The 12,672-nt window shown below is 41.8% G+C and overlaps 1 protein-coding gene across 1 annotated transcript in view; it reads left to right on the top strand.

Annotated features, from left to right (window-relative positions):
* The window catches only part of LOC148035306 (putative ion channel POLLUX), a 90,329-nt gene that overhangs the window by 52,123 nt on the left and 25,534 nt on the right, over positions 1-12,672 (top strand). The window contains 4 exon segments of the mRNA XM_087680310.1: positions 7,372-7,483; positions 7,486-7,622; positions 7,849-8,043; positions 8,205-8,297. Coding sequence (XP_087536436.1) covers positions 7,372-7,483; positions 7,486-7,622; positions 7,849-8,043; positions 8,205-8,297 — 537 coding nt within the window.

The raw sequence follows: 12,672 nt of genomic DNA, 5'->3' as shown, positions 1-12,672 counted from the left end.
CTGTCCTGTAAAACAGCAGTGATAGAAGAGGGAATATGGAAGAATTTGATAATGGAGAAGTGGGGGATGATGATGGAGATGGATGGGGCCAGTTTCTGGCTATCTGTGGGTGCTGTACACGAGTTTACAGCAAAGAAAAATGATGCTAAATGAAGAAAAACGAGCTCTTATTTATAGGAGAGGGAAGAGCTAGTACAAAAGGGGAAAGTGGAGTTGCACAAGACAAGTGTCCAGCCACATGTCATGAGATGTGACAAGTGGTGGGACACTTGGAAACTTGTGTGACAAGTGTCTTGACACTTGTCTCTTCTCTACGGCTTTCCTTTTTGGGCTGAATACTGTCAAGAATAAAAACAACCAAATTTAGTAAGCACAGTCAGAGTACAGAATTTACTATTTTTAGAATGACATCCCTATTTTTTAGGACTAGCATTTTTAGGCTAATTCGAGGCCCCTAAAATTTAGGGATCTCCTAAAATTTAGGAACCTCCCAATATGGGTGTCACATGAAAGCTTTTCCCGTGTACATCGCAAAAACGGTATCAGAATCTTCATGTGACTTTCCTATGCAAAGAAATGTGCATTTCAAGCTTTCAGCCCACACATGCACATTGTACAAGCATTTCATGATCATGCCATCTTGTTGATTGTAACTGTCTGTTCTGGCGGATCTAGCCCACACTTCAAGGCATCAATCCTTTCTGTGTGCGAGTCTAACCCTGATATGCGTGAGTTCTGGTCACAACCTGTGACCACTCATCAGTGGCCAGCTCCAATGCACTTTTCTTTATATCTAATTAGTGCAAAGGAAACAAATTTAATAAATCATTATATAGACAAATTAATGAAAAAGGATACAAATTCTGTTTCCATAGAGTTGTGACAGAGGCGCTGAACTGCACTACTGCGAGACAGGAGGCCAACTCACCCAAAGGGACACACACAGAGAGCAGTGACAGACTTCTTCTACAGAGCTGACCCTACTAACACTACCAGCCTAGTAGAGACAGAGCCACCCCGCTAGACACCTTACAGGCCACACCATGGAGTCACATTGAATAGAGCCATTTCCCTTCGTCGCACGATGACCCCATCTACCACGACCACATCCAAGGAGGCCACACCACAGTCGGATTAGAGCCATTATCACGAGACACCAAAGACTCACTACCAGGCATATCAGTGAAGTAGCTAGGGACCGCGTCATAGCTGAGATCATGTGTAGATCTTGAGATCAGCTACAGCCCATAATCTCCACCACACTTTTGTACATGGTTCTATCAAATCTGGTTCTCCTTTTCTTTCCTTTTTCTTTTCTATCAATGGAACAACACTACACATGTTTCAACCCTAGTATAGTCCCATCATATAGTTATTTTCAGTATTGTTTCATAGGCCACCCACTTATTTGTAATGTTATCTTTGCCTTACTGATGAGATGACATTAGACATGGATGTACTCTGGATTTTGTCTCATAGGCCACATTGGCCTTATGTAGACGCTAATATATCTTTCTTTCTTTCTTTCTATTGAAGTTGTAGCCTATCTTGATCCTAGACTTGCAGATTTGAATCATTGGCTATCTATTAATCTTCGCCAACATTCTTGGAATCCTTGCCAGAGGAGGAGCTTGCAAGCCTATCAAAAGGTCATAGCTAGATAGAGTCTAATACAGACAAACTATTGGGTTGCTATGATGTCAAATCCCACTGGGGAAGCCTTAGGTGACTAAGTTCCCTAGACAAAACTCTCATGTTTCCTCCACCTATGATCGCTCTATTGTTGGCCGACCTGGAAAACTTGGAGTCCCCATTGATTGTTTGCCAAGGAAAGCCTAATCAGGCCATGATACCCTCCATGAAGTCCCATTTTGTAAAGAAATACTTTTCTACTAATAACAAACACAATTGTATGACAAAACATAGATGGATAAAAGAACTCTATAGGGTTAGGGTAACTCACAAACAATGAACATTGAAGATGAAATGAATAAATACAATGCTCAATGTAGCAAACACACTATGCAAGATGAATAATGTGAATACTAAACCTTGAACTCATGTGTCTCTAGGACTGGGGTAGAGAGTATGAGCTACAGATTGTGTCGTACCCCAATAGATTCCAGAACACAGCAAGAAACCTCCAAAAATTTCAGGCAGCAGCAAATGCCAGACGAAGTAGGAAAGCTCGGAGATGGAGCAAACTGATGAGAAAGCAACAAACCTGGAAACACAGCGAGCTGAGATGACATGGCAGCTAGGCAACTGCAAAACACAGGCTGAATGCTGACATGGCAGGCTAGACAGCAAACGCAGTGTTGATGATGACATGACAGGTTTGTGAGACAGGCTGAAGGCTAAGAGATCATGCAGAAACTGGTTGTACAACAGTATACACAGCCTGTCTGGCGATGGCAGCATACTAATCAGTAGTTGTCAGCTGATGAAAGGTGTCTGGATGCAGGTGCCGGTAGTGAATATTAGTAAAAAAACAAATTGACTAAGATATCCTTCATAGATGGGGTGTGGACAGCAGAGACATGTGCCATTAATGTCATGAGGACGTGAAATTTTGATGCTTTGCTTAGCATTTGATTAAGTGTTAGTCAAATATGCAAATGTGAGATGCACATGTGATGTGCAAGGTAGTTATTTCACAATGATGGGCCAAGGACTCAAGATGCCAGTGGGTGTGAAAGGTAAAAGTTGTTATAAGTTGTACTTTACAGGTACTAGGTGGTATCTTTTTTGAGCAAGAATTTATAATTAACTTAATTTTGTGAATTAGTATTCTGAAATTTATTTTAATTGGGCTGAAAGTTGCTGAAAAATGCAATCACAAGGCTGCCACTTGGCAAAACCTTCCCATGCAAGTGAGGGAAAGGCTATATGAGGCTATTGGAGGCTCATTTCAACATGGTGGAGATTGGGAGAGGAAGAGAGAGAGTTGTTGCTGCAATTTTCCAGCCATTGATAATTAGCCTAGCCATTGGAGACTGCCAAAGAGCTGCCTCTAGCTGGTCAGGAGGCCATTGGAGGCAGGTGAGAGCCCTTGTAGGGTGTCTACAGGTAGGAGACTGTCAAAGAGCAACCTCTAGTTGGTCAAGAGGCCATTGGAGGCAAGTGATAGCCCCTGTAGGGTGTCTACAGGTAGGCAAGAAAGTTTGGGGCCCACAAGGGCAAGTGACTACATATGGAGCTTTTGTTGATGGTGGGCTGCAGTAAATCAGTCATTTACAGCAAGGCAGCATCAAATTTCAGCCAGCCAATTCAAAGCTTCTCTTAAGAGATCTCAGCCAAATTTAGTCCTAAGAGAGTGCAATTAAAGTATTTCTATTGTAAACCCTAATTTGTAGTAGAAACTAGGGTTTACTAGCCACCCTGGAAAGAGTGCTTAGAATTGGGGGACCTAGTACTTAAAATTCAGCAACTAAATATGGGGATATCAGAGAATTTCAAGAGGCCAGGCAGCCAATATTAAGTTTGGGGCAAAATTCGTCATCCAAGGAGTAGATTGAAGGCCAGTCCCCAAGCACACCAAGGGGCAAATTCGTTTGAAGGCTTGCTTTGTGCTACGGACAACAAGATGTATTGAAGATTGAAGGAGATCAAGTTGGATCTCATTGTGCTTCAACCTCTAGTAATATAAGGAGAAATGTGGATCCTCCCAAATTAGGGTTTGGCTTATGAGACACAGACACTCTCTAGGAACGTGCACTATCTAATAAAACTTTTGTTAATAATTGGGTTTTGGGGATGTAATAAAGAGTGAATCAGCTTATACTATATTTTTTAGCCCAACACAATTCAACCCTATCGTATGCCCTCTTAAAATCCAAGAGAAGCATGACAATTCTCTGCCCATTATGCTAGGCTCACTTTGTAGCCTCAAAGAAGGCGAAGGCATTACTCAAGTTGCATGAATCTTGGACAAAACTTCTTTGTGTATCATGAATGATGTTTGGAAAGAGGGGCCGAAGTCTGCTATTGATCATCTTTGCTAGTGACTTATAGGCCACTAACAACAAGGTGTGTGGATGCCATCAGCTCTAGTTGGTCCCCCTTTTTGGGGAGGAGATAGATAAGACTTGTAGACAAGCTATCTAGCATGTGCCAAGAGCTGAAGATCTTTGAAAGGCATGTAGTAGGAGATCTGACACCTCCTCCCAAAAGGTGAAAAGAATGCCGTAAAGAACCCATCCTCTCTTGGGCAAATTTTTCCATCCTATGATTGGAGGGCACAAAACAAATCTTTTGTGGCCCACATCTACTCTGTGCAATGAAATGCATGGACTGAGATCATAACATGCCAAAAAAGGTGTCTATAGATGTCAATGGCTAGCCCTATCACCTCCTTAGGGCAAGATCTAACTCCCTCATATTGATCATGCAAGATGCGGATCCGGTTTCCTTAAGTGTTGGATGGATGCAGGTTGAAGTACTCTTGGCATAGTGTGCCCTTTCCCTGCCATAAGGCAACTACGGTGCAGAAAGAGTACTCTGTCCTCTTCTCCTCTAGGCTTACTAAAGTGGCTCGTGCCTACAACTCTTGGGCTTGGAGAGTGTGGTCTCTGAGGGAGTCATATAGCAATCTCTAAGTGGCTGCTAGGTGCTGTTGCAAAGCTCACTCCTCCCAACACTGCTGCCTTGCAGAGAGAGCCTTCTCTTGGAAAATCATGCTTGACTCTCCTAGGGTTTATGCCACATTCTTCGAGAACTCTGAAGCGAATGAATCAATGCTATAAATGTAGGAAAGAATATAGAGAATGCTCAGAGAGAGAGCTGTCCAACAGCTGGTGGCTCTCGTGGGAGTGGGCTGAGCGAGTAGTTGGAGTGTGATGTCCACTGGAGATGGATCTGGAGTACTGTAACCACGAAACAGAGCTGAGAGAGTGCTAAATATCGAAGGGAAGCAGGCTGGTCACTAAAACGTAGTAGTTTGGAGGGTGGAAACTGGTAAACATAGCAGTGTACCATGGCAAGGAAGGAGGCGGCAGGAGGTGAGGTGAAGGGGGCATGAAGGTGGCAGTGCTGGCAGCAGCTCATGTTGAGGCGGAGCTCATTAGTCTATGCAAACCTTTTAAAACTACCATCAAATACATTTGTGCCTCTCTAATGCTTGTCCAACCTTGAAACCCTATCAGGGTGTGTCAAAAGCAAAACCCAATGCTTTCATAGGTGTTGTTATCAAAAATTTCACCGTTGATAATGGTATGGTTGTATGACTGCCTTACTGCCTTCTTAAGCACCTTTGTGAAACAACTTGTTGACTGGATGTTGTGCTGTTACAAAGGACTTTTAGGGGCCTTATGAAACTCTTCAAAATCAGCCATAAAGTTCAATGAATGGAGTATAGGTACTGAATCTAAGGAAAATCAAGAATTGACAGAATGAGCTATGGCTTCCCTGCAGAGACTTGAAGTTTGAGGCCTTCAATGCCAAGCTAGATGCACCAAAGTCAAAGAGGGTGAAGATACCTTTTTGTGCCTATGAGTTGGCTTGAAATGTGATGCCATTTGATGCCCTATATCTTGGCTTTCAGATGAGTAGACTAGTCTATTGATTGCACTTCTATAGCTAGCAATGGACTAATTCACTTTCTTATGCTTGTCAAAGCTGCCAAGAATGGACTACAATGGACTTTTTCACTTTCTTATGCTTGTGAAAGCTGCCTAGAATGGATGTAAGCCGGACACTATGAGAATAATTGATGGTTAGGGTGATAGAAAGAGTGCATTAAGCTTTGAACCATGTTGAAAATGCCATTAAGCTTTGACTCTCCAAGTTCATGGTGAAAGGGTGCCATGAGAGAAAGAGAGATTTGTAAGTCCACCCCTTTTTAATCTCCATTATGAGGTCCTTTAAATAGGCATATATTACATCCATTCTGGTTCCCAAGGGACAGCCCACAATCTTGATTCCACCTCTGTAAAGTGGAGGATGCACCCCTATGTTGTCTCCACCTCTTGGGGACTGATAGAGTCCTATTCTAACTAAAACTCTCTTTATTTTTTTCCAAAGAAAAAAAATCAATAATGACACCTCGGAGAAATTTCCATTGAGGTGAAGGTGCATGCATAGTATGGAGATGGAATAGCAGTGAAGCTTGACTCTAGTATGATTGTACCTGCTTGTGTCATTGAGTTCTCTCTTTTCCTTTTCAATACTTTGAATTTTTTTAAAACCATGAAGCTGTTGCAATACAATGAGCTCCCAAAAGAAACTTTGCACCAACTATAGGGAAAATGCATGGACCAGTAGGCTTTGCGTGATGAGCCCCATTTTCTCTCAGACAATTCCATTTAAAGTTGTTCTTTTCAAACTAGGACAGCCAAATCAGAGCAGGCTTGGGTGCATTTGCACTAATGAAGACAAAATTTCCTACTAAATCCATTCTTATTCTCCAAAATTAGAGAATCAACACCTATATGTGCGCCTCATGTTCTATAGCCACTAGCTTTTAGTCTCACAATTGTTTTGTCTGAAGAAGCTTGAGCTCTTAAAGCCCATCAGCTGAGAATTCCATGACTTGGGAGGCTTCTGGATCTACCCAACCCTCTGTTGCTCGCAGTCAAACTTGAAGTTCCCCAAAGTGGCTTCTCCAGTATCTATCACACCAGCCTCTCCCACATCAAGCCAAAAAGAGAAAGTATATTGTGGAAAAACTCATCAGTTAAGAATGCAAGGGTAGATTATGGTTTCACTAAATCAATAGCTAAGATTACTCCCAGGCAAGGACATTGTCATAGATGGAGCTGATGGTTAGTATCATTGCTTGGTTCATTTGGACTGAGGTGTAATATGCTATTAACCTCAAGATGTATCCATCGCAGAGGTCTTTTGATGCTTAGGACAGAGATCATCCATAGTCTCCATAGGAGATGGGAGAGACTGCAGGGTGGTTCTAAGTGGATGAGGAGGAGAGACGCTTTCATCCAGACATGGGATTCTGGCACCTCCTTTTACCTAGCCTCTCAGATGGTTTGACACTAAAGCACACCAGATTGATTAATCATGCAACCTCTATACTTATGATGTACTCAGTTGCACTTTTTAGAATAGGCTAGCCAAGCACCAAGTTACTATACTTTTCTATGATGTTTGCAGAGCTATTGTTTTCCAAATGTTGTGGTCTGGTTCTGTAATAATAACTTCTTTTGAGTATAAGGTCAAGGAGTATGTGAGATAATGATTGAATGCACAATGTCTGGGATAAACCAGAGCTAGCAATCCTTGAAATCATCATGAGCTGAAGTTTAAAGGAGACCACTTTGCATGCTAATAAATATGAAGATTCTAGGAGGATGATCTGAACTTGGAGTTAGCAGTAGACACAAAGTAGGCTTATGAAAGTCGGATGTGCTGCTTCAGGTTAGGGAATCACCTTTATTACAGGCCAAACGTTCTCAAAAGAGGCCACAGAAGATTCTGCTGTGTGGGTGGCGGCGAGATATTGAAGATATGATAAAGGTGATAATCTACTCTCTGCTATCTATGCTCATTTAGTCCACACACTGCTGCAGGTACGCAGAGGGCGCTTGCCCAAGGTTTTTGTTCCTCCAAGTGTTCGAGAGAAGATTTTATTCTGTGGTTGGCGTCGAGACATTCAGGATATGATCAAGGTGACTGGCAGATTCCATGCAGATATGGCTGCTGGGTTTCTTCAAGCTCATACCTATGAGCTTCCTATATATTATTCCTTAATTTTTGTATAATGTGACCTGTGTTTTTCTTGACAATATTGCAAAATTGTGTTTCTCTCATCAAAATTACAGTTGTAATATCTATATTTTAACTTTCTTACACAATTTTTGTAAAATTAGTATAATGTTGCATCTCTTTTGACAGGTCTTGGATGCTTTTCTTGCACCTGGATCTGAGCTTTGGATATTTAGTGATGTTCCAGAGTGTGATAGAGAAAAGAAACTACTATATGGTAATTTAAACCCTGACAGCCTAGAAAACATACAACTTGTCCATCGAGAAGGAAATACAGTTATTCGGCGGCACTTAGAGAGTCTTCCACTGGAAGATTTTGATTCTGTAAGGTTTTTCCTTGGACCAATGTGCTATTAACTCTCTCATTTCAAAAGCCTCAACACAAGGACTTAATTATTTTCTGAAAGTACTTGCATTGCAGATAATGCAGTTTTGTAACTTTCTGCATCTAATTGCTTTGATAATCATTCGACCTCTTGTTGCAGATATTGATATTAGCAGATGAGAAGTTAGAGGATACTGTTGTTAATGCAGACTCCAGCTCGCTTGCTACCCTGCTTTTAATCCGAGACATACAGGTATGATGGGTACAAATAGTATTTATTTGCAATGACAGTCAGTCAATATACCTTGGATCTATACGAAATTTTAGAAGATATGCATTATTGTGCATTGGCATCCATTATAAAGTAGTTCTCTATAGTCTTAACTATATAGTTATTCCAGGGCTATGTTCAGTGATGTCTTCTTCAAGGTCAAATGCACCCCTTAAGACCAAACTTTAGTTTAGTGGATGTGTAAAGATATAATCACTAAGCCACCTGTTGAAAGCACATAGGGATTTGTGTAATGAAACGAGACTTGTGCTAGCATCTTTGAGGAGCAATTGGCACTTACAAGGATTGACTCTTGTGATGCACGTTGGGATGATGTTGTAGAAGTAATGCTTTTACATAGTAGACATCTATAGAATCTCATACTAAAATGCGAGTTAACTGAATGAGAGATTTTGGGTTTAAGGTTAGACAGTACATGATTGAAATGAATCAAAAGGTTAAAGAAGCTGCCAAGGCACCAACAATTACTAAAAACATTATTGTTAGAAGCTGTCAAAATAGTGATCATGAAAAATAGGAGCCACTAAATAATAAGTGAAGGTCAGCAACTAGAAATAGCTGGAAGAGACCAAGATAGAGCATTGGTTGCCAATCCAATGTGGCTACAAGGCTGCAGCCTTGCCACCCAATTTTTTTCCTACAACCATCACTATTAGCATTGGTATTTTTTTTCCTATAACCATCGCTATTAGTGTCACTAGTGAGGCTACACTAGTTGAGGAAGACCTTTCTATCGAATGGCAAGAGGATACCTTAAAAGAGATGTCATGAGTCATGTGATGGGGGGGGGTTTGCTTGAATTGCTTCGTTAAACACATAGAACACATGCGAGGGGAAGCTCACTCAAGAACACAAGAAGAGAGATGGAGGCCAAAACATTTTCTTACTAGTTTTTTGCTTCTCCTTCTACCCAATATACAATGTATACAAAGTAAAGATAAGACACAACATAAAGGATAGTGGTCTACTAAGTCGAATAGTGCATAATTGACTATACTAATCGACTGGTGTGGGTAGGTGTAACTAAATAAATACAATAAGTAATGATTCAGTAGCCATATGAGAATCGTAATGATCACTGATGCGCTAAGTATAGACGTGCAGATCCATTCAACTAGGCGGTTCATCATTAATGTCTGCATGTGTTGAGCTTGCCATCTCAATACTCCCCATCAAGCTCAACTACATATTTGCAACTCCAAGTAAGATTCAAAATATTTGAAGCTTCTCTGTGCCCAACATCTTCATAAAAATGTCAGCTACTTGATCTTGTGTGTTGATATTTACCAATTTGATCTCATTTGTAAGTATATTCTCTCTCACAAAATGGTAATGTACCTTGACATGTTTTATCCTAGTATGAAACAAAGGGTTTCTAGCTAACTGTACGTTCCTTATACTGTTATAAGGAATGACAATTGGACCATTTACTTGCACATTTAAATTACACAATAACTTTTGCGGTCATACCACCTCACATACTACCATAGCAGCATCTCTACACTTAGTCTATGTATTTGGTAAAGTAATTGTAGGTTGCTTTTTGTTGCTCTAAGTAACCATTGTACTACTAAGAGAAAATATGAATCTAGTAGTAGATATTCTATTAGACATACTACGAGTGTATCTGTGTACTAAAGCACTTGTACATTTTCACGTGTCTCATAGAAAAGTCCATAACGCAAGGTGGATTTCATATACCTCAATGTATCTCTAAATATATCCAAATGAGGCTTTCTAAGTACCTTCATAAACTGACTCATAAGCCCAACAACATAGCTCAAGTGTATCCTTATGATAATCATATAAATCAAAATCCGTACTATCCTCTAGAATATAGTAGTTTTCTATCTTATCCTTAACATCAGCACACTCAACTTTACGTTTTGCTACAATGGCATTGAAAGAGGCTTATATGCCGTCATACCATACTTGGATAACATATCCAAGTCACATTGCCTTTGGGACAACTATATACCATTAGCATATCTGATCACCTTAATACCAACAAGTAACTTTCTTTGTCTTATACTTCTACTTCAAAAGGCCCTTGACATCAACAATTCCTTTGTTACTATTACTTGCATTAATCAAGTCATCGTACCTTATCTCACCCAAATCTTTCATCTCAAACTTCTACTTCAAAAGACCCTTGATATTAGCAATTCTACTATCACTAACACTTAGCACTTATAATAATAATCAAATAATCCATATGTATAACTACGACGACCAAACCTACTACTCTTTTGTACATAAAATGAGTGATCCATATCAAAAATATAAAAGCCAATGTTGACAAGATACTCTCTAATATTGTTAGACCATGCTCTAGGAGCTTGCTTCAGCCCATAGAGTGCATTCTTTAACTCAGACACATACATGGGATGCTCTAAATCCTCATAACCAGTTGACTGCTCCATGTAAACCTTTTCTTGCAAATCTCTGCTATGGGTTTTGGTACTCGGATGTCCCGATTGATCTACACCATTAGTGTTACGGCTTCTTCAAGAGTTATGCTCAATGGTGGGGTTACAGAGCCATTTGCCCTTGCACGCTCGGTCAGACAGGATTGCCCTTTGAGTCCTCTCTTCTTTGCCCTGGCGACTCACCCGGTCCTTTCAATGTTATCCTCAATGGCGGCTTCTGCTCAGCTGGCAGGATTGTCTCTTCCTTTGGGGCAGCACTTCATTAGCCAATCTTTGGCTGATGACACCTTTATGATTTTGCGGGCGGACAGGGACAACATTCGAAAGGCATTAGATGTTTGGACGCTCTTTGGTCAGGCCTCTGGTCTTCGTATCAATGCCTTTAAATCAGCCATACTCAGTTGCACGAAACCTGATTTACAGTCATTAGGTTGGCAGGGCCAGGTGGTTTCCCGTGGCTCCATTGTCAGGCATCTTGGATACCCATTGGGGGTGGATGTACGGCCAAAGGAACTACTGGAGTGGATTTCACAAAAACTGGCGGCGAAGTTTATGTATTGGAAGTCGCAAGTGTGGCCATTCCATGTCCGCCTCAAAGTGGCTCAGACAATTATGCTACCAATGCTAACGTATTTCCTGCCATTGCTGCCGTGGACGCCTACTACTTTGAAGGCTCTCACTCATCCCATTCGTTTCATGCTATGGAAGAAGGATTCACTGCAGGCAGGTATTTCGTGGATTTCATGGTCACATACATGTACCCCTAAACGCATGGGTGGTGGAGCTATTTTGGATGCAGAAACTCACATGCTGGCTCTTCGTTGGTCTCTTTTTCGTGCCATGTGTGTGGATCATCACCCGTGGACTATTATAGCCCGTTATTTTCTTGAGGACAGCGGGCTACGCCATGGTAATACACGACTTCGGGCCTCCTGGTGGCATGTCCTTAATGCTGACTCTCGATTTTCCAGTCCCTCTTCCTCTCTGTTACTACACTTGGTCGGCTCTTGGAAAGTGGTGCTCCAAAAGGCCCGTTGGCATCCAGTGGGGGACCGCTTGCAGACTAACTCCTTTCAGCTGGAATTGTTGGCAGTATCAAGATTACTTTCATGGGAAGACAAACATCAGCTTAGACCGAGATTTAACCGCATGGCCCGTTTGGGTGTGACTTCGATTGCGGATGCTACCCTTGCCACTCGCAATGTCCTCGTATCGTTTCGGACTGCTAGGAGACTTTTCGGGATCCCGCGCGGATACCGTGGTTTATGGGAACAGCTTTTGTCGAAGCTTCAGGGTAGGCAACCCTTTCCTGCCCTGGCTGTGGATCGTCCTTGGCAGGACTGGGACCTTGCAGGCCGGTTGAGTCTGGAAAAAGCCTCTACTAATCAGGTGTATCATCTTCTCATTCAAGATCACCAATGGCTGGGGGTGAAAGCTAATACTGTTTGGTGACTGCGAAAATCGCAGTCATGGTGGCAGGCAACGGTGATGGAGGGCTGGCTGAATAGGGCACCTTTCAAATGCAAGGTCTTTCTTTGGCGGGTAATGATTGGTGGTCTTCCTCTTGCCTCGGCCCTTTCCAAGCGTAGAATCTCGAATGGCAATTGTTTCTTCTGTACCACTACTGCGGAATCGGCCCGACATCGATTTCTTTCTTGCCTACTCGCCAAGAATATCTGGTCACTCTTGTCGCAAATCTGGCGCGCAGTGGTGGGGTCCTCACTAACTCCTTTCGATTGGGTTTTTGTGCGTCCAAAGTACCCCACACCGCCACAGTTACATATGAAGATCTTATTTCACTTTTTCAGATACTGGGGATGCTGGCACATTTGGACCACGCGCAATGCTTTTCTCTTTGATTCGGCCTCTAATGTACCGAGACATATTGCCAGGCTTAAAGGGCTCTT

This window comes from Lygodium microphyllum, chromosome 6 (assembly GCF_053477565.2).
Source record: "Lygodium microphyllum isolate KBCC chromosome 6, Lygodium_microphyllum_v1.1.10, whole genome shotgun sequence".
Taxonomy (NCBI): Eukaryota; Viridiplantae; Streptophyta; class Polypodiopsida; order Schizaeales; family Lygodiaceae; genus Lygodium; species Lygodium microphyllum.
This window is presented reverse-complemented; position numbering and strand designations above follow the sequence as displayed.